Source organism: Centroberyx affinis, unplaced genomic scaffold, assembly GCF_046629955.1.
Source record: "Centroberyx affinis isolate AG114_WGS23_722 - 3 ecotype Tasmania unplaced genomic scaffold, CSIRO-AGI_Caff_v1 ptg000249l_1, whole genome shotgun sequence".
NCBI lineage: Eukaryota > Metazoa > Chordata > Actinopteri > Beryciformes > Berycidae > Centroberyx > Centroberyx affinis.
The window spans coordinates 146,965-169,692 of NW_027278932.1; the positions used below are offsets into that span (position 1 = coordinate 146,965).

General features: G+C 41.9%; 3 protein-coding genes and 1 pseudogene across 3 annotated transcripts; 1 reads left to right on the forward strand and 3 right to left on the reverse strand.

Moving 5' to 3' along the window:
- Positions 1–4,808: 4,808 nt before the first annotated feature.
- On the reverse strand, positions 4,809–6,680 carry LOC139665566 (odorant receptor 131-2-like). The gene is made up of 2 exons (XM_071544622.1): positions 6,587–6,680; positions 4,809–5,734 (listed from the first exon to the last, which is right to left on the reverse strand). Exons 1-2 carry the CDS (start codon positions 6,678–6,680, stop codon positions 4,809–4,811), a joined length of 1,020 nt encoding a protein of 339 aa, XP_071400723.1.
- A 4,317-nt stretch (positions 6,681–10,997) lies between these two features.
- Positions 10,998–11,966, reverse strand: LOC139665574 (odorant receptor 131-2-like). Its single transcript, XM_071544634.1, has one exon. It carries the CDS (start codon positions 11,964–11,966, stop codon positions 10,998–11,000), a length of 969 nt encoding a protein of 322 aa, XP_071400735.1.
- A 1,030-nt stretch (positions 11,967–12,996) lies between these two features.
- On the forward strand, positions 12,997–14,768 carry LOC139665581 (uncharacterized; annotated as a pseudogene).
- A 2,324-nt stretch (positions 14,769–17,092) lies between these two features.
- On the reverse strand, positions 17,093–18,061 carry LOC139665589 (odorant receptor 131-2-like). The gene has a single exon (XM_071544657.1). It carries the CDS (start codon positions 18,059–18,061, stop codon positions 17,093–17,095), a length of 969 nt encoding a protein of 322 aa, XP_071400758.1.
- Between the last annotated feature and the right edge of the window lie 4,667 nt (positions 18,062–22,728).

The window sequence follows — 22,728 nt, forward strand, 5'->3', positions numbered from 1 at the left end:
CAGCAGCAGCAGCAGCTTGTGAAAGAAAACAATCCTTATTCCGTTTGAATGATTCACAAGCTCAAGTTTCACTCATAGAGCAAATTCTCACTTAATTTCATGGCAATTTTTCAATTTTCCAATGTCCTTTTTCCAGTTGCCATTACAGTTTTTTCTGAATGCTTAAACACTAACAGTGATTCTTGAAGCACTATCTCTGAAACCATTAACACTAATAGCCAATGCATTTACCAAGTGTGCCAAACTGAATGCACGTTCTCTGCTTTACACTCAGTTTGTAATTTTATAACACACTTTTTGCAAAACTGTAAACACAACTCACTGCTTTACACTCAGTTTGCAATTTACTGTAATACCACACTTCTAGCAACACTGTAAACTTATGGCCAGACCCACAAAGAAGGCAATTTTTTTCTGTTCTTTTTTTTCTAGCACAAATGTTTTTGTTTTCTTCTACTGCGCTTCATATTTTACACATTTGGATACCTGTGTGTATGTGTGTTTACTACATGTATGACAAAACTTTATTGCAAACTGCTATGCCCTGCACACAGAAAAAGCAAAAGCCACAAGTGTTTTTCATTTATACTATCAGTGCGTAGTTGGTGCTTTGTGTGCTTATTCAAATGATGGTTTGTGTGTACTGTATTGACGCAAAAACAAATTTTTTTAAAAGAGTTTGAAGAGTTTTGCAAGAATTGTTTGCTTTTGCAAGAGATGTAAAATGTTTTGCTAGTTTGATGTAAGGTTTTGTGGTTAGTATGTAGAGTTTTGCAAAAATAGCCTATAGTTTCAAAGACAGGCCTAAGCAATCAGAAAAAAATGTAATACACAGGTAGGCTAGGATTTTCCAGTCGGTGGTTGCAGTTTAGTTTGTTGTTTATTGAGATCTAGTTGTAGAAAGAGATGAAGATACCAGCTTGTTTCCAATTCTGCAAGTTGTACTGTGTTGCTCTGTTCCTGGTCTGGTGAGAGCTGTGTGTGCTCCCCCTACCTGTGCCTACCATTTCCTGTCACCTATGCCCCTACATATACAACCCTGTGCATCTAATGACCGCCACCCAGTGTCCAAAATAATATTGCAAGATATATCTAAACAAAATAATATGACATGCCAACAATAAACATATAAATGGCTCCTACACTTAGCTTTGCCAAAGCAGATACAATGTGGATATGCAGACTGCTGAGTTGGTCGGGTATCTGATCTCTGCTTGGCAAGTGCAGGATGTAAACTTCATAGTATGGGTGACTCCTAGTGTGTAACTTACAGTTTTTCACAATTGTTTACACACTAAAATTGGAACTTGAAACACAATCACTGAAACCTGAAACTCATGTACCAAATCCCTAAACCAAGTCTGCAAAATTGCAAGCACAATTTCTGCTTTACACTCAGTTTTCAGTTCTAAATCACACTTTTTGCAAAACACTACACACAGTTCTCTACCTTAGGCACAACAGTCAAAAACTAAAATCACATGTGTTCATTTGGAAGCACTGCCATCCCAAATGCTTAAATTCATTTACCAATTGGCAAAATCCACTCATCACACATATAAACACTAATATTTGAATTGTTCACTCAGAAATCAGAGCTTTAGCACTATAAAAAAGGCCACAGGTGAGCTCTCCTGTTTTTGAGAACAATGGAAACCAATGTTGCAGTGAGAGCTAGAGGAAGACGAGTGAGACGAAGAGGAGGAAGAGAACAAAGAAGAGCAAGGAGAACAGTTATCTCAGATGAGATCCGGGTCAATTTGGTTCACCATGTGGTCCACATGGACTGAGCATGAGGGAGGCCGGGCAGAGAGTCCAGCCCAACCTGAGCTTCACTGCTGCTTCCATCATCCAGACATTCAGTAATAGGACTACAGTATACTATAAAGAACAGTAGCATGGTGTAGAGAGTAGGCTACATGCCTGTTACGCCTCTCTACACCATGCTACTGTTGTTTACTGTATACTGTAGTATACTATAGTCCTACATATCACTAGGCGTGTGCTACTCAGTGATGGTTGGCCAATGTTACAGTAATGTGTCATTTCAAATTGAAAAATATAAATATTCTTGTACCATAACCAATCACATCATGTTTTTAGATCTTCTGCACAACTGAGAGACGACCAGTCTGTGTGAACAGACTGGAAGTTGTGGAAATTGTGGAAATTGTGGAATTGTGGAAGGAAATTGTTGCAGATATTTTTTTTTTTTTATTGACATTTCTTAACATTTCCACCTTTTCTCCCTAATTTATTTCTTTACCTAGCACTGCATTAACATTAATTCATGTGACTTTTACCCATATAGAAGTAGTTCAGCAAGAACAGTCAGGACAACTGCACCAGGGCTTTGGAGGCCTCGGTTATGGCACAAGCAAAGCTGTATAGAATAAAACAACACTCGTCGAAAACAGGGAATTTGCAGCTGAGCAAATGTCTTGACAAGAGAGGAAAAAGGTGCCAAAGCAGTTTTTCCAGCTCCCAGCTTCCAGCTTCCAGACAATGCATGAACTGGGAAAGTGTAGAGTTGTTTGGGAAGAGTTGTGGAATATGGAAGCATCTATGATTAGACTCATTACTGGAGCAACCATAGGTACTGTATATCCTGACAGGATGAAAAGTTAGTTGTTCCCAAAATTGAGTGTTGAAGTTAAGAGCTTAGCATTAGTAATTTAAACTAAATTAACAGAGATCAATTCCTTATCCGCTAGGTGAGAGGAACCTAAAGATTAAATTGGCTTTGTACATAAATAAAGGAGGACAAGTCAGGAAATATTCACTATTGCATCAACATAAGTTAAAACAGAGGCTAGGGATCGGCAAATGTGAGCAGAGGTAGGCCAGCAACTGACAGTCCCATCATAGTCCGCACCAGTCTAGTACCTGAACTAGTCTTGTACTCCAGTAGATGTGTGTGTGTGTGTGTGTTTTTTTTTTGTAGTGCTGACCATGCCATGGCAAGATGTGCAAGAATCATGTTTTTTTTGTTGTTTTTTTTTGTTTTTTTATTTTGTTGACATCTTTGGCGCTCGGTGCTCATGGCTGTGGTGTTTTCTGCTCCGCACTTCCCAATGATCACCTGTGAAACGGTGTGTCCAGTACTGTGACGTCTTTTTCCTTTCAAGCCAAAAGGGTTAGCTGTCCCCACACACAAACGCACACACACACACACACACCTACACACACACACACACACACACACACACACACACACACACACACACAGACACTACACACACACCACCAGTATTGGTGTTGTTTTTGAAAAAAAATTATGAAACCTAGAATGGAATGTTACTATTGGTGGTCACTATTGGAGTGAGGTATTGTGAGACTTCCCCAGAGTAAAGTTAGAGAGCAGGTCCCTTATCCCGTGGTTAGTAATTAACAGACTGGCTGATTATTAACATAAAGCTCCTGAGTCTACTTTGCGCAACCTGAAGTTTTCTTTTGTTTGGCAAACAAGTTGACTCTGTTGAGAGCGGCTCACTGGGGCCCGTCTGCTCTTTACGCAAGTCCTGCGTCAGTAATCAGGACTGCTGGGGATCAGACCAAACTCTACGTCCAAAACAAACTTTCTGCTGATCCTCAGTGGATGCCACCTCAGCAAAGAATTAGTTTATCTGCAGGCTATCAAACAGAATAAACGCTATTGCCAAACTTTTGGCAACAAAGATTTAGTGAAATATTAATAGACATGGAAACGTGACAAACGTGGCATATATCTTTAATATCATATATTTTTCTGTAAAATAGTCAAGGATGTATGAGAACAGATTGGTTCAACAGTCTACATGTTAAGAGTATGTGCAATAAAATGTTACCTTAAAGCAATCTAGTACAATTACATACATTGTACATACATTGTAAACAAAGTCAAGAAAAGTAAAGAGAAAGATCCAGATGTGGTGTAAAACTGTATGTCGGGTCAGAAAAATGATAACACCCAATGTATAACCATGATGCTGCTCAGTAGCCCACACAGATACACAGGATATTCTTTAAATGCAATATTATCTAGCAATATCTTTCAACTTTGCGCACATTTGTTTTGTTGGTGTTTAGGTCAAGCTTGGCCACAGACTCACAGAAAAGTCCAAGAGGGGCAAACTGGTTGAGAAACCATAATGTCTCCATGAAGTGGATTCAAACAGCAAGAAGCTACAATATTAATGATATAGTCAAAGATCTAAAAACATGCAGCATAGGACAATTATTTTCAAGACAGTCCTCTGTATAACAAGCAGATAAAACTGAATCATGAGGGGCATTTCTGTTGTGATTTTTACATAGATTATTATTATTACTGCAGGATCAGAGTAGGAAGTACAAAAGCCTGAGACCTGCACAGAGGAAATACTATGCATGTCCAATATATTGATCACAGCACATAGCATGTATTGTTATGGGGTTTACAGGTTTGTTGATCCTTGCCTGATTCCCTTTAACATGTGCCATATTTAAAAACACTGGATTGGTTTATGCATTGAAAAACATGTTACTGATATCCAGTCATCTCAAATTGAAAATGATACAAGGAACAAAGGAGAAAAGATGCAAAGGAGACAGTGCACAGCTCATCTTAATAGGTGGGAGATTGTCTTTTCTTTTTTCCCATGTAATATTACACTTGAGGGTAATAGTTGCATGGGATATTTGTAGCAATATAGTCACAATCATGCTCATCATTCATGTTTCAATAAAATAAGAATTTCAATAAATAAGCTATGAGCACATGTAATGAAAAGTTATTTCTGTAGCAAAAGATCATAAATCTAATTTGCCAATCAAAGAAAATCTGAAGATTATTTCTTATACAAGCCATAGAAGGCATAGTATTTCAATGCAAGAAAAAACTTTTCATCCCTGAGGCCATAAATGAGAGGACTCAGACATCTAGGAGCGAGAATAAAAGTTATATAATTAAAGTACCTCACATTAATGAATAACATGAAATCAATCTGGAGGACAGCAGCCTCTATGAATGGGCACCACATTTGGATAAGACACAGGAGCAGCTGGAAAGCGTGCAGAACCACAGTTCGAAGCCCTTTCCATGTTGAGTTTTTATTCTCTCCTGATGCAGCTTTGGCAACTTTCATTATTTTAACATAGGAGAACACAATGGTGACAGACATGATCAAGAAGTACAACTGGTGCACAGCTGACTTAACATGACCCTGCCACCTGTGAAGGATGACCACCTCCACAGAGCAGATCCTGTACTGGGTGTAGAGGCTATAGGTGGCTGATGTAAAGAAGATGAAGAGAGTGATGATGATGGGCATGGAGCCGAGGCTGTGGATGATGAGGATGCAGTGCAGAGCTCTGCGTGTGGTGCACAGCTCTCCGTGGCGCAACGGCATGCAGATGGCCACATAGCGCTCCAGGGTCATCGCTGTTAAAGTAATTGGTGTGACACATGTGTTCACAGACGACACAATACAGAGAATAAGACACAACCAAACTTGCATGGGAAAACGAAAATAGCTCAAGATGAGCAGGATATAAGTCAAGATTAAGAACAAGCAATCGGACAGTAGTGTATTAGCAAAGAAGATGTAGCGCATGTTTGTGCGAAAGCAGTCCTTAAAAAAGGTTATGATGAGCAGAAAGTTGATGCAAAGGAAAACTGCGACCAGAACCTGTACTATAATGACCCTGTCATTGATCTGTCGCATTAAGACCTCACCACCAACTGAATGTACTGAGTTGTTATCAGCCAGTTTCTCTGTTGTAACCAAATACACAAGGGATTTAGGCACTGCCATATTTCAGTTGGCTTTGAAGACCAAGACAAAATTCAAGACTTAAAGTACCATTATCTAAATTGTGTCTGTCAATATCATCTGAAATCCTTGCTTCAGAAAGATAAAAGTTTTGTAAAGTTCGCTGCCCAGCTGCTTTTTGGTGAGCAGTTCTGAAGATGAATCTAAAGCGCATGTCGTTTGCTGAGCTCTGTGCAGTCTTCTGACAGAGAGCTGTGCCTCGAGACTTTATAGCAGCGACTAGAGCACAGTGACAATAACACCAAATACAACTTTTCTGGCTACAATGTCGTCATCACCACTCACTGCTAATACACCTCATAGGCATCTATATTTAGATACATGGAGACTCAGGAGTTGGGCTCCTCCTAGTTTTCCCACAGAACTCCATAGGAGGATTATCTGAAAACTAATGTACTACTAAAGCTATCCATAATAATGAGGTATGGTAGTAGGAGGGCAAGTTTTTGGCTGATACAGCATCCAAAGCCTATATCATGTTTATAGTCTCTATATGCATCCCAAACATGCAAGTAACAGGCATGACACGTATAAACAGACAAACACTACCAGTCAAAAGTTTTGACACACCACTGTTTTCCACATTTTAGAATAATAGTAAAGACATCAAAACTATGAAATAACACAAATGGAATCATGCAGTCACCAAAAAAGTGTTAAACAAATCAAAACTAAACTGGAGCTGACAGTGCCCTGGGAAGATTGCTTGGAAGAAGCCTTTGAAAGGAAGCTCGCCAAGTATGAGGGACTAGTCAGCAGCTGTCAACAAGCTGGATGGAGAGCAAGGTGCCTACCGATTGAGGTCGGATGCGGGGGCTTTGCAGCCCGATCTCTGTCCAGAGCCTTCAGTTTTTTGGGCATCGAGGGAGCGAGGAGGATAAGAGCCATCCGCAGCACCACCGAAGCGGCAGAGAGAGCCTCAAGATGGCTGTGGCTCAAGAGAGGAGAGCCATGGGGGCAAAGTAGCTAGCTAGCCAGCTGGACACAAGCTGAGGTCTGATCAGCCTCAGCTGGGTCGCCTGGATGAGGATGTATGATGTTGAAAGACCCGAAACATCCAATGATTCTAGGAACATCACTGAAGATGTGTCCAGAAGCATCAGCAGATGTATTTGTACACCTATATACTGTATGTTAGTTATAGTGGTATGAATATAAAAAGAAAAAATCACACAACTTCAACCAGTTTCAAAACAAAGATGCAATGTAATAACTTTCTGAATGGTATTTGAAGAATGCAAACTGATTGCTCATTTTGTGTGTGATATGCAGCATGGATTCATAGCATGGATTTTCACATATGACTATTTAAATAGTGTACATAAGAAAAAGGGCTCAGATCTAAAGCAAATGGGTGCGCCGAGTTTCAGCAAAGTTTGATTTTTCTAATGTAAATGCCAAACAAAGCATTATCATGTTGTTCATACCTTTGTTTAAAACTTGACTGCACAACTGCACCAGACTGGATCATACTGCTCCTGTGTGTGCCAGTTTGATTTGCACATACATTTTGGACTTGAGTCAATGTTGGGCCTGAGCGCTCGCCAAACGGCCGACAGTCGACATCAGGAGGGAATATCACACTGACAGTGGCATTCTGCAGCCTTGACTTATTTTTCTCCATGCAGATTCAGACCCTACAATGATAATGGTGATGATAATTAGACAATTGTGTGTGCTTTTCTGTGGCTAATGAACTCCTGTGAAAATAATTAAAAGTGATTGTTAATTGGTTCATTAAATATTTAAAAGACTGCACTGTTGATTTTGGCTCTGAATAGAGATAGGGGAAACAATAGTTGAATACATTTTTAATAGTTGATGATGAAACAAATGAAAATAAATTATACAAATAAATATAAACAAATAAAGATTGTATTTATTATTTTCCACTTGGATGTTTTTTCCACCTTTATTTATTCAGGGGGAGTTTCACTGAGAGCAATGCTCTCTTTTTCAGAAATGCCCTGATCACATTCACACACAGATTCACACCTGGAAGCTGACCAGTACAACCACAGTCTGATCTGCTGGCCACTGAGCAGCTCCACTGGAGCAGTTGGGGTTAAGGGCCTTGCTCAAGGGCACATCAGTGGTGGTAATGAGGGAGGGACAAGCGCTGCTTTTTCACTTTCCCCACCCAGATTTATCCTGCCAGTCCGGGGATTGAACCGCCGACCTTCCGGTCACAAGCTCGCTTCTCTAACCTTTAGGCCACCACTGCCCAAAAATGTTAAAAACTTTAGGTTCCTAATTTCTAATCCCCCTATATCGGGTAACCAAGGGTAATGAAACTCAATTTTGGTTAGTAACTTGCTTAACTGTGTGAAGTTTTTGACCCACCAACATTAGCGGATTGTTTATGACTAACTTTGAGACACTCTGCCATGTCCTTAATGCATTCTCTTGCATCTCCCCGTCACACATCTTTATTTAGTATAATATGGAATTAATGGATGACAAATGACTGAGTTCAAGGCCTTGGATACAGTATCAGCCAAAAATGTTTAGGGCTGGATCATGGTCCCGCGAGGCCCCTGGGCACATGTGTTTGCTCCCCCCCCCCCCCCCCTCCCCCCCCCCCCGCGGTCAGCTCACACTGTATGTGCCGAGGAGTCCTAGCTCCCACTGTATGTGCCGTGGTGTCGGGGGGCCCTTGCGGTCAGCTCACACTGTATGTGCCGAGGTGTTAGGGGGTCCTAGTGGTCAGCTTGCGCTTATGTGCCGAGGGGCCCTTGTAGTCAGCTTGCACTGTATGTGGGGAATGGCTCTAGTGGTCAGCTTACACTGTATGTGCCGAGGGCCCTGGTGTTCAACATCCTTTGGCAGTCTCGAGTCGTGGGGCCTGAGGCTTCGGAGGCTCCTGGCAGTCCGAGGCCCCGGGGCACTGGCCCCATTGGCCCGGTCCATAATCCAGCCTTGCCTCCAACCACCATACGTCATTGTTTGGGATCATTTTAGTGGCGTAGTTCATGGAAAACGTTCCTATGGTGTTCTGTGGGAAAACGAACCTAGGGTCACTATACAGGACTAGGCATGTGTGTAGGAGTGCAAAAACACTGAGGCAGTAAAGTCCATTACACAGCTAAAATACTGGATTTCGAAATGCAATTTGTATTTTGATGCAAAATGTCACAGTTTTGGGGATGAGCAGACTGTCTCACATGAAAGTATCAACAGCCTGGTAAACTTCACGAAGTTGCATCTAAGGATTACATCAGCCAAAGATTTCTTTACATGACATGAATGTTTTTTGCCCACCTGAATTTTAGGGATTGAAAACAAAAGATTTTTTTCTACCATGCAAGCAAAACAGTTTGTGCTTTTACCTCACACAGATTAGTGTGTTTACACAAAAGAATACAACTCTCACTGTCCCAATACTTTTGCCACTGATTGAGTTGTACTGTCTACCTCTGAGGCAGTTTCAGTGCCATGCAAAATATTTGTGAAACCTCACAATAAGTTTTTGACCATATCTTGCGTAATGAGGTTTGTTTCTTGTTTGTTGTCCAAAAAAACTCATGGTGGCACAGGTAAGCTGGGAATAAGTAGTATAGACTATTTGCTCTTTAATATCAGCTAATGAGGTTAAAATTAGAGTGTGATGATAAGAGACTCTAATGAGTCCCAGAAGATGATCTGCGGTGGTTACACATCTTGAATTTATCTAATACCTTTCTATAAACATGTGTTCGCAATCAAACTAATTGCTCAACGTGGGATATGCAGTAGAAAACATTGGTCCCCTCTTCATAACTCACATGAGATCTACTGTTGTGCTAATGGGACTAATGATGCTAATAATCGTTGATTGTGAGCCAGTAAACACCTCAGCCTGTCACAAAAACGTTAATAAGAAAAAGTTAATTATTAGTTAATTCTTTGGTCTAAAAGTTTTAAAACTCAAAAACACTCTCAAACATAAAGGCAACATGACATTTACATCAAAAGTACTTACAATCTAATGAAAACCAATTAATGAAAACAACTTGTTGTGTAAGTGGGTCACAACACTTTTGTTCTCAAGCCATGTGGTATTGAAGATACAGTTAAGGGCAGTCATTGAAGACATGATAGGATAACACATAATCTTTGTTGTATGATATTTATAAATATTTTCAAAATCTAAAAAGACAGAGAAAAGTTGTATTTTTCAGTTCAAACTGTATGCATGCCTGACTGCTCTCTCATGATGACAATTCTTTACTGAAATGTAAGATGTTGCAGCTTTTTTCCAGCGTTAAACATTTGTGGTATTAAGCGCATAGATGTCAACATGGACGAGACACCAGTATTTCACTCTGACACATGACTGGTGAGTATAGTGAGTTCGGGTAGCTAAATGAGTCTTGAATCAAGTTCCTCTCAGTCTTGATTTGGTTGAATCTTACCTCCCACCCCGTGCTAAACCTCTTTCTGCCCTGTAATCCTGCATTAAGGCAACTATTACTGTGGCCACTAAACACATGCACACACGCACTTCCCTCTCCAGTCAGTCAGATCAGCAGTCACTCCATATCTTCCATAACAGGCTGAAAACTCCAGGAAGTGGGCCTACCTCACATCACCCTCTTCCCACTGGATGTTAGAGAGAGAGAGAGAGAGAGAGAGAGAGAGAGAGAGAGAGATAGCGAGAGAGAGAGACTCTAGGCCTAACTACCAAGATATCAGTGTCTGCATCTGTACATAATGACAGTCTCCGTGGGTCTCTTTCATTCATGCCAAGTGCACACATTTCAGGTCAAAGTAAACAGATAAGTAAACAGATAAATGATATCCTGATCTGATATCCAGTCATCTCAAATTGAAAATGATACAGGGAAAGAAGGAGAAAAGATGCAAAGAAGGAGACAGTGCACAGCTCAGTTTAATATGTGTATTGTCTTTACTGTCTTTATCAGAAGCCATATAATACTGCACATGAGGGTAATAGTTGCATGGGATATTTATAGCAATATAATCACGTTCATACTCATAACAAGAGACGGGCTAATGCGTAAACATGTTCAGAAAAATTCAAAATCATTCTAAAACCTAACTATGAAGAAAATGAATTGTTGCAAGAGGACATATTCAATAATTTCATTCACGTTTCAATAAAATAAGAATTTCAATAAATAAGCTATGACCACGTGTAATGAAAAGTTATTTCTGTAGCAAAAGATCATAAATCTAATTTGCCAATCAAAGAAAATCTGAAGATTATTTCTTATACAAGCCATAGAAGGCATAGTGTTTCAATGCAAGAAAAAACTTTTCATCCCTGAGGCCATAAATGAGAGGACTCAGACATCTAGGAGCGAGAATAAAAGTTATATAATTAAAGTACCTCACATTAATGAATAACATTGAATCAATCTGGAGGACAGCAGCCTCTATGAATGGGCACCACATTTGGATAAGACACAGGAGCAGCTGGAAAGCGTGCAGAACCACAGTTCGAAGCCCTTTCCATGTTGAATTTTTATTCTCTCCTGATGCAGCTTTGGCAACTTTCATTATTTTAACATAGGAGAACACAATGGTGACAGACATGATCAAGAAGTACAACTGGTACACAGCTGACCTAACATGACCCTGCCACCTGTGAAGGATGAGCATCTCCACAGAGCAGATCCTATACTGGGTGTAGAGGCTATAGGTGGCTGATGTAAAGAAGATGAAGAGAGTGATGATGATGGGCATGGAGCCGAGGCTGTGGATGATGAGGATGCAGTGCAGAGCTCTGCGTGTGGTGCACAGCTCTCCGTGGCGCAGCGGCATGCAGATGGCCACATAGCGCTCCAGGGTCATCGCTGTTAAAGTAATTGGTGTGACACATGTGTTCACAGTCGACACAATATAGAGAATAAGACACAACCAAACTTGCATGGGAAAACGAAAATAGCTCAAGATTAGCAGGATATTAGCCAAGATTAAGAACAAGCAATCGGACAGTAGTGTATTAGCAAAGAAGATGTAGCGCATGTTTGTGCGAAAGCAGTCCTTCTTAAAAAAGGTTATGATGAGCAGAGAGTTGATGCAAAGGAAAACTGCGACCAGAACCTGTACTACAATGACCCTGTCATCGATCTGTCGCATTAAGACCTCACCACCAACTGAATGTACTGAGTTGTTATCAGCCAGTTTCTCTGTTGTAACCAAATACTCAAGGGTTTTAGGCACTGCCATATTTCAGTTGGCTTTGAAGACTGAGACAAAATCTAAGACTTAAAGTACCACTATCTAAATTGTGTCTGTCAATATCATCTGAAATCCTTGATCTGAAAGATAAAGGTTTTGTAAAGTTCGCTGCCCAGCTGCTTTTTGGTGAGCAGTTCTGAAGATGAATCTAAAGCGCATGTTGTTTGCTGAGCTCTGTGCAGTCTTCTGACAGAGAGCTGTGCCTCGAGACTTTATAGCAGCGACTAGAGCACAGTGACAATAACACCAAATACAACTTTTCTGGCCACAATGTCGTCATCACCACTCACTGCTAATACACCTCATAGGACATTTATATTTAGATACATGGAGACTCAGGAGTTGGGCTCCTCCTAGTTTTCCCACAGAACTCCATAGGAGGATTATCTGAAAACTAATGTACTACTAAAGCTCTCCATAACAATGAGGTATGGTAGTAGGAGGGCAAGTTTTTGGCTGATACAGCATCCAAAGCCTATATCGTGTTTATAGTCTCTATATGCATCCCAAACATGCAAGTAACCAGCATGACACGTATAAACAGACAAACACTACCAGTCAAAAGTTTGGACACACCACTGTTTTCCACATTTTAAAATAATAGTAAAGACATCAAAACTATGAAATAACACAAATGGAATTATGCAGTCACCAAAAAAGTGTTCAAGACACACTCAGAGGTATCTTATATTTTAGACTCTTTAAAGTAGCCGCCCTTTGCCTTGATGGAAAGGCAAAGGCTTTGGAAAGAAATTCATACATCGGCATCAACTTCACTATCTATATTTGTCTAAGAAACAAATTTCAAGCATTTAAGCAGAAGCCAAATGGCTTTAAGAAAATGTTGGTTTTTTTTTACATTCAATCAGGTGTGTCCAAATGTTTGACTGGTAGCGTACGTACATGATTGGTAGGTATCAGACCGAATATTTCACAGTAAGTTAAAATTTTGTTCACAAAACTGTATGCTCTGGCGTAGGCATACATTTTTTAATAGCCGGTGAAGCTATAATACTCAATACCACACAAGGTGGTGCAGCCAACACTGACAAAATGTCCCCAGCAGAATCAGAGACCTCATTGCTGACTACTACAGCAACTTCAGGATGAGAGTGTCCTCAGGAGCAGTTACTTCAGGCTGGCACAAGATCGAGATTGGGTTAATCACAGGTTGTACCATCTCTGTGATCCTGTTCTCCCTGGCAATGAACATGTTCACGAAGTCGGCTGAGCGAGAATGCAGAGGGCCCTAGACAAAATCTGCTCAATGCCAGCCACCTATCAGGGCGTTTATGGACGTTTACAGTCACTACAGAGTCTGTCGCAGGCTGTAGATGGATCCTGCAAGGGCTCGAGAAGCTGATAGAGTGGGCCCGGATGAGGTTCAAACCAAATCTACCTGCACCGAGTTGGACGGCTGGCTTAAATCTGTGGACCAGTCTGGACTACCAGGGAAGTCTAAAGGGTGGTTGTACCAGCATGGCACATCCCAGAATCTTGTGGCCACTCCTGGTGTACAAAGTGCCTATCTCAACAGTCGAGACCTTGGAGAGGAAGGTCAGTAACCACCTCAGAAAATGGCTGGACCAAGGAGCCTGAGCAGCATCGCACTCTATGGGCACAACAACAAGCTGCAACTGCCTCTCAGATCCTTGGAAGAGGAGTTCAAGGTAACAAGAGCCAGAGAAGTGTTGCAGTATAGAGAGTCAAGCAATCCAAAGGTGGCCAAAGCCGGAATTGAGGTGAGGACTGGCAGGTAGTGGAGAGCAGAGGAAGCTGTTCTGCAGGCAGAATCAAGGCTGCGTCACAACAGGCTGGTAGGAGTGGTGACTCGGGGCAGAGCTGGACTGGGATCCTTTTTCAACTCCCCAAATTAACACCACCAAAGGGAAGGAGAAGCGCCACCTAGTCCAGGAGGAGGTGAGAGCAGCAGTTGAGGAGGAGAGATCCTGCAGGATGGTGGCAATGAGGCAACAGGGTGCCTGGACGAGATGGGAGAACACAATAGAGAGGAAGGTGACCTGGGCTGAGCTGTGGAAAGCTGAGCCTCACCAGATCAAGTTCCTCATCCAGGCAGTATGTGCTTCCCAGCCCATCAAACCTTCACACATGGGCCAAGGTAGAGACACCAGCATGCCCACTGTGCTGCAAGCATGGAACCCTGGAGCACATTTTGAGCTGCTGCACAAAAGCACTGGGAGAGGGACGATACCGGTGGAGGCACGATCAGGTTCTGAAGGTCATCGCAGAAGCCATGAGTGCAGGAATGGAGTGGGCCAAGTGGTCCCGCCCTCCAAACATGTCATTGCCTTCATCAGAGCCGGGGAGCACCCAAAACCCTCTGATAAAACATCTGCAGGAATCCTGGCCTCTGCAAGGGACTGGCAGCTATTGGTAGACCTTGAGAGGCAACTGAATTTCCTCAACCACATTGTGACCTCCACCTTAAGACCAGACATTGTTCTCCTGTCTGAGTCCACCAAACAAGCTGTCCTGCTGGAGCTGACAGTGCCCTGGGAAGATTGCTTGGAAGAAGCCTTTGAAAGGAAGCTCGCCAAGTATGAGGGACTAGTCAGCAGCTGTCAACAAGCTGGATGGAGAACAAGGTGCCTACCTATTGAGGTCGGATGCGGGGGCTTTGCAGCCCGATCCCTGTCCAGAGCCTTCAGTTTTTTGGGCATCGAGGGAGCGAGGAGGATAAGAGCCATTCTCAGCACCACCGAAGCGGCAGAGAGAGCCTCAAGATGGCTGTGGCTCAAGAGAGGAGAGCCATGGGGGCAAAGTAGCTAGCTAGCCAGCTGGACACAAGCTGAGGTCTGATCAGCCTCAGCTGGGTCGCCTGGATGAGGATGTATGATGTTGAAAGACCCGAAACATCCAATGATTCTAGGAACATCACTGAAGATGTGTCCAGAAGCATCAGCAGATGTATTTGCACACCTATACTGTATGTTAGTTATAGTGGTATGAATATTAAAAGAAAAAATCACATGACTTCAAGTTTCAAAACAAAGATGCAATGTAATAACTTTCTGCATGGTATTTGAAGAATGCAAACTGAATGCTCATTTTGTGTGTGATATGCAGCATGGATTCATAGTATGTATTTTCCCATATGACTATTTAAATAGTGTACATAAGAAAAAGGGCTCAGATCTAAAGCAAATCCTCTTCCCACTGGATGTTATCCGTTTTCTACTCACTCTAATTGCTCTTAAAAAATCCTTCTCTCACTTAGTTTATTTCTTTTCCTAGCATTTCACTCTTTCACGATCATTCTATGGTCACAGGGAGATTGTAAAGGCACTAAGGCCCTGGCATTCGCCCCCATTATTTTTGGTTGCTTGTAATTATGGTGACCATAGGAACTGAAGCTTATTCTACTGTTGCATCAGTTGTAAGTCGCTCTGAGAGTGTCTGCTGAATGCTTATAATGCAAAATGAAAATGCATGGTTATGCTTGTGAAGATGATCCACTGAATACATTCATTCCCTCAAAGCTTACCATAACAAAAATTCTGATGAATGCATGCCTAACTTTAAGCTTTACCCTTAACCTTACCCCAGTGCTACCCCAACCTCTTAAACAAAAAGGACAAATTAAGGACAATCCAAAATTGTCCTCATTTCTCTAAAAGGTTTTATGTCCTGAACTCAAACTGGTAAACTGGTCCTCCCTCACATACACACACACACACACACACACACACACACACACACATACAGAGAGAGAGAGAGAGAGAGAGAGAGAGAGAGAGAGAGAGAGAGAGAGAGAGAGAGAGAGAGAGAGAGACAGACAGAGGGAGAGAAAGAGAAAGAGAGAGAGAGAGAGAGAGAGAGAGAGAGAGAGAGACTATATGGTGGTGAAATCTGGGGCCCTGACTGAAAGCCTGACTGAAATTCTGCATTTGGAATTCTGCAAAAACATATTAGGTGTGCACAGAAAGAGTCCAAACGTGGCTTGTAGAGCAGAGCTGGGGAGATTCCCTCTGCTAGTACATATAGAGACAAACAAAACTAAATGCTTCCAAAACCTTAAAACAAATTACAATTTGGCCCAGTATCTGATCAGAATCAAACAGCCCAGACAGAGGAAGCTGCTGACAATGTACAGACTCAGTGACCACCAACTAGCTATAGAGACCGGCAGGAGAGACCAGCAGCTAGAGACGGGCAGGCACAGAAGAACCTGGCTGCCAAGAGAAGAAAGAGTGTGTGTGCACTGCGACTCAGGAGAAATAGAAAGTGAAGAACACTTCCTTCTCTCCTGTACCAAGTATGAACACATCAGGAACACATACTTTTCAAAAATCTCTGAAAGAATAGAGAACTTTCAAAATCTCAGTATCAATGAAAAAATGGGTATCCTACTTGGAGAAAATGTTGAAACAGTACAACTCTGTGCTCAGTATGTGATGTCATGCCATAATCTAAGAAAGACATCAACTCTGTAAACTCTTCTTTAACTTTGCTTTTTTGTAATCACTGTTATTGTTGTTACTGTCCAGAAATACTCTATGTGATGAATCTATATATTTAATATGCAGTTTAATTCATTTTATTTTACTTTACTTTATTTCTATCTCATTTATGTTTGAATCTATGCTTTGGCAACATGTGCAGATGTACATCATGCCAATAAAGATCCTTGAATTGAATTGAAATTGAAAGTAAACCGATGAATGATATCCTGATCTGATATCCAGTCATCTCAATTTGAAAATGATGCAGGGAAAGAAGGAGAAAAGATGCAAAGGAGACAGTGCACAGCTCAGCTTAATATGTGTGAGATTATCTTTATTGTCTTTATTAAAAGCCATGTAATATTGCACTTGAGGGTAATAGTTGCATGGGATATTTATAGCAATATAATCACATTCATACTCATAACAAGAGACGGGCTAATGTGTAAACATGTTCAGAAAAATTCAAAATCATTCTAAAACCTAACTATGAAGAAAATGAATTGTTGCAAGAGGACCTATTCAATAATTTCATTCACGTTTCAATAAAATAAGAATTTCAATAAATAAGCTATGAGCATGTGTAATGACAAGTTATTTCTGTAGCAAAAGATCATAAATCTAATTTGCCAATCAAAGAAAATCTGAAGATTATTTCTTATACAAGCCATAGAAGGCATAGTATTTCAATGCAAGAAAAAACGTTTCATCCCTGAGGCCATAAATGAGAGGACTCAGACATCTAGGAGCGAGAATAAAAGTTATATAATTAAAGTACCTCACATTAATGAATAACATGAAATCAATCTGGAGGACAGCAGCCTCTATGAATGGGCACCACATTTGGATAAGACACAGGAGCAGCTGGAAAGCGTGCAGAACCACAGTTCGAAGCCCTTTCCATGTTGAGTTTTTATTCTCTCCTGATGCAGCTTTGGCAACTTTCATTATTTTAACATAGGAGAACACAATGGTGACAGACATGATCAAGAAGTACAACTGGTACACAGCTGACTTAACATGACCCTGCCACCTGTGAAGGATGAGCATCTCCACAGAGCAGATCCTGTACTGGGTGTAGAGGCTATAGGTGGCTGATGTAAAGAAGATGAAGAGAGTGATGATGATGGGCATGGAGCCGAGGCTGTGGATGATGAGGATGCAGTGCAGAGCTCTGCGTGTGGTGCACAGCTCTCCGTGGCGCAACGGCATGCAGATGGCCACATAGCGCTCCAGGGTCATCACTGTTAAAGTAATTGGTGTGACACATGTGTTCACAGACGACACAATACAGAGAATAAGACACAACCAAACTTGCATGGGAAAATTATAATAGTTCAAGATGAGCAGGATATCAGTCAAGATTAAGAACAAGCAATCGGACAGTAGTGTATTAGCAAAGAAGATGTAGCGCATGTTTGTGCGAAAGCAGTCCTTCTTAAAAAAGGTTATGATGAGCAGAAAGTTGATGCAAAGGAAAACTGCGACCAGAACCTGTACTATAATGACCCTGTCATTGATCTGTCGCATTAAGACCTCACCACCAACTGAATGTACTGAGTTGTTATCAGCCAGTTTCTCTGTTGTAACCAAATACACAAGGGATTTAGGCACTGCCATATTTCAGTTGGCTTTGAAGACCAAGACAAAATTCAAGACTTAAAGTACCATTATCTAAATTGTGTCTGTCAATATCATCTGAAATCCTTGCTTCAGAAAGATAAAGGTTTTGTAAAGTTCGCTGCCCAGCTGCTTTTTGGTGAGCAGTTCTGAAGATGAATCTAAAGCGCATGTCGTTTGCTGAGCTCTGTGCAGTCTTCTGACAGAGAGCTGCGCCTCGAGACTTTATAGCAGCGACTAGAGCACAGTGACAATAACACCAAATACAACTTTTCTGGCTACAATGTCGTCATCGCCACTCACTGCTAATACACCTCATAGGCATCTATATTTAGATACATGGAGACTCAGGAGTTGGGCTCCTCCTAGTTTTCCCAAAGAACTCCATAGGAGGATTATCTGAAAACTAATGTACTACTAAAGCTCTCCATAACAATGAGGTATGGTAGTAGGAGGGCAAATTTTTAGCTGACACATTATCCAATGTTTTTTTTTTGTTCAAGACACACTCACAGTTAATATAGCGAGAGCAACGACCAGGCAGACGAGGTTTGAGTGAACTTTGGCAGGTGAGAATGGCATCAAACACAATGGGCTTGTGATCGGATAAGCAATATACTTGGTCACATAGTTCAACATTACAGACAGGGAACCCATAGGTAAAAACAAGATTGAGTGTGTGGCCATGCTGGTGCGTAGGGCCGCTGATGTTTTGAACAAGATTAAACGAGTCAACAAGGTTTTCAAAATCCCTTACCAAAGGTCTAGTAGGGCAACAAACATGAATATTAAAATCACCGAGAATTAAGATTCTATCCCATTTGGGCATAATTGAGGCCAGCAAATCAGATAACTCTTGTATAAGGTTCTCGCTTGATTTAGGCGGTCTATACACCACGGCAAGAAGCACCGGGTGTGACAGTTCAACTACAAGTAATTGTAGTTCGAAACTGGTGTAGTGGTGATAGGTATTAATGGTGTCTGATATCAATATAATTTAGAGTTAGCTTCAATGAGAATTAAGAACGGGGCACCAGATAACAGACAGCATCAACAGGTCTCATCTGAAGGAGTGACTTCTCGGCATGTTTGAATTTAAACCTACACAATGAACACAGGAGGTGACTTTATGCAGAATAATATATTTATTACTAAACTAAAGCACACTCAATAATCAGGTAAATACAAGTGAATATAGTACAGTATATACAAGCGGCATACCTATGAATTGTGATGAATCAATGGCAATAGGAATAAATGATCATGTGAATACACAATACTGATAATTAAACCAATATTTTAGCAGACACAATCATGGAAGATGAACAGTGGAAGACATGAGTCGGCAAGATAGGAATAAAGGGGCGACAGTATAACTATCTGGAAAACTGACTCAAATGAATCTTCGAATAACTGAATGCTTACTATAACTATAGGGAGCCGTCATAAAGTGTGTGATATGTGTGTGAAGTGTGAATGTAATGGAATAGCTATGTGTGATGTATGATATGATGCCCAGCGGACAATGATCAGTACTGTGATGGAAATTCTGGTAATAAAGGCAAATTTGAACAACTCTCTTGGTTATTCTTTATTGAGCTTCTCTGCGCAGGGAAGGATCAGCTACTGAGCGTTCAAAGATCTCAAGGCAGACTGATACAGACAAAGGGTGAAGTTCCCTTTAAATAGCATATTCTGTTGTCTGTTCTGTCTGAACAATAGCAGAAGTCTGAGTACGATAGCAGAAGTTGCCCTTTTGGCTAGGGTCATGTCCCGGTCACTGAGAAAGGTTTAGTAAGCAAAATCAACTTAGGAAAGTACCTATCAAAATTATAAGCACGTGATAAAATTTTCCATTACAGTACATACGACACCAGCGAAGGTCTGGAGGGAGATGAAGCACGCTGAGGCCTGGAGGCTGTGAGGAGTCTCGGCTCGACGAGGTGCTGGAGGATGAAGATCCGACGTCTGTTCAGTTGATCTCAGCAGGCAGCAACAGGGTGAAGCACGCAGGCTGGAGCACGCAGGCTGCTGGACAGGGCTGTGGGTCTCTCAAGGCTAACGCCGACCCACTATGGAGGTTCTGATGATTATTCAGAGTTAAACTCAGCAGGATAGCTGATAGCGAGGTTGTAGCAGGCAGGACACACAGACACAGAGACAGAGATCCTGCAGGATGGTGGCAATGAGGCAACAGGGTGCCTGGACGAGATGGGAGAACACAATAGAGAGGAAGGTGACCTGGGCTGAGCTGTGGAAAGCTGAGCCTCACCAGATCAAGTTCCTCATCCAGGCAGTATATAATGTGCTTCCCAGCCCATCAAACCTTCACACATGGGCCAAGGTAGAGACACCAGCATGCCCACTGTGCTGCAAGCATGGAACCCTGGAGCACATTTTGAGCTGCTGCACAAAAGCACTGGGAGAGGGACGATACCGGTGGAGGCACGATCAGGTTCTGAAGGTCATCGCAGAAGCCATGAGTGCAGGAGTGGAGTGGGCCAAGCGGCCCCGCCCCTCCAAACATGCCATTGCCTTCATCAGAGCCGGGGAGCACCCAAAACCCTCTGATAAAACATCTGCAGGAATCCTGGCCTCTGCAAGGGACTGGCAGCTGTTGGTAGACCTTGAGAGGCAACTGAATTTCCTCAACCACATTGTGACCTCCACCTTAAGACCAGACATTGTTCTCCTGTCTGAGTCCACCAAACAAGCTGTCCTGCTGGAGCTGACAGTGCCCTGGGAAGATTGCTTGGAAGAAGCCTTTGAAAGGAAGCTTGCCAAGTATGAGGGACTAGTCAGCAGCTGTCAACAAGCTGGATGGAGAGCAAGGTGCCTACCGATTGAAGTCGGATGCGGGGGCTTTGCAGCCCGATCCCTGTCCAGAGCCTTCAGTTTTTTGGGCATCGAGGGAGCGAGGAGGATAAGAGCCATCCGCAGCACCACCGAAGCGGCAGAGAGAGCCTTAAGATGGCTGTGGCTCAAGAGAGGAGAGCCATGGGGGCAAAGTAGCTAGCTAGCCAGCTGGACACAAGCTGAGGTCTGATCAGCCTCAGCTGGGTCGCCTGGATGAGGATGTATGATGTTGAAAGACCCGAAACACCCAATGATTCCAGGAACATTACTGAAGATGTGTCCAGAAGCATCAGCAGATGTATTTGCACACCTATACTGTATGTTAGTTATAGTGGTATGAATATAAAAAGAAAAAATCACACGACTTGTTTCACTGTCACCAGTTTCAAAACAAAGATGCAATGTAATAACTTTCTGAATGGTATTTGAAGAATGCAAACTGAATGCTCATTTTGTGTGTGATATGCAGCATGGATTCATAGCATGTATTTTCCCATATGACTATTTAAATAGTGTACATAAGAAAAAGGGCTCAGATCTAAAGCAAATGGGTGCGCCGAGTTTCAGCAAAGTTTGATTTTTCTAATGTAAATGCCAAACAAAGCATTATCATGTTGTTCATACCTTTGTTTAAAACTTGACTGCACAACTGCACCAGACTGGATCATACTGCTCCTGTGTGTGCCAGTTTGATTTGCACATACATTTTGGACGTGAGTCAATGTTGGGCCTGAGCGCTCGCCAAACGGCCGACAGTCAACTCAGAGACATCAGGAGGGAATATCACACTGACAGTGGCATTCTGCAGCCTTGACTTATTTTTCTCCATGCACATTCAGACCCTACAATGATAATGGTGATGATAATTAGACAATTGTGTGTGCTTTTCTGTGGCTAATGAACTCCTGTGAAAATAATTAAAAGTGATTGTTAATTGGTTCATTAAATATTTAAAAGACTGCACTGTTGATTTTGGCTCTGAATAGAGACAGGGGAAACAATAGTTGAATACATTTTTAATAGTTGATGATGAAACAAATGAAAATAAATTATACAAATAAATATAAACAAATAAAGATTGTATTTATTATTTTCCACTTGGATGTTTTTTCCACCTTTATTTATTCAGGGGGAGTTTCACTGAGAGCAATGCTCTCTTTTTCAGAAATGCCCTGATCACATTCACACACAGATTCACACCTGGAAGCTGACCAGTACAACCACAGTTTGATCTGCTGGCCACTGAGCAGCTCCACTGGAGCGGTCGGGGTTAAGGGCCTTGCTCAAGGGCACATCAGTGGTGGTAATGAGGGAGGGACAAGCGCTGCTTTTTCACTTTCCCCACCCAGATTTATCCTGCCAGTCCGGGGATTGAACCGATGACCTTCCAGTCACAAGCTCGCTTCTCTAACCTTTAGGCCACCACTGCCCAAAAATGTTAAAAACTTTAGGTTCCTAATTTCTAATTCCCCTATATCGGGTAACCAAGGGTAATGAAACTCAATTTTGGTTAGTAACTTGCTTAACTGTGTGAAGTTTTTGACCCACCAACATTAGCGGATTGTTTATGACTAACTTTGAGACACTCTGCCATGTCCTTAATGCATTCTCTTGCATCTCACCGTCACACATCTTTATTTAGTATAATATGGAATTAATGGATGACAAATGACTGAGTTCAAGGCCTTGGATACAGTATCAGCCAAAAATGTTTAGGGCTGGATCATGGTCCCGCGAGGCCCCTGGGCACATGTGTTTGCCCCCCGCGGTCAGCTCACACTGTATGTGCCGAGGAGTCCTAGCTCCCACTG

What these genes read in the sequence shown, in the direction of transcription:
- LOC139665589 (XM_071544657.1), bottom strand. Translation starts at nt 18,061, where the DNA reads ATGGCAGTGCCTAAATCCCTTGTGTATTTGGTTACAACAGAGAAACTG.
- LOC139665566 (XM_071544622.1), bottom strand. Translation starts at nt 6,680, where the DNA reads ATGGCTCTTATCCTCCTCGCTCCCTCGATGCCCAAAAAACTGAAGGCT. An exon ending in CCCGCATCCGACCTCAATCG is followed by an intron (nt 5,735 to 6,586) that starts GTAGGCACCTTG and finishes TGGTTACAACAG; the next exon opens with AGAAACTGGCTGATAACAAC.
- LOC139665574 (XM_071544634.1), bottom strand. Translation starts at nt 11,966, where the DNA reads ATGGCAGTGCCTAAAACCCTTGAGTATTTGGTTACAACAGAGAAACTG.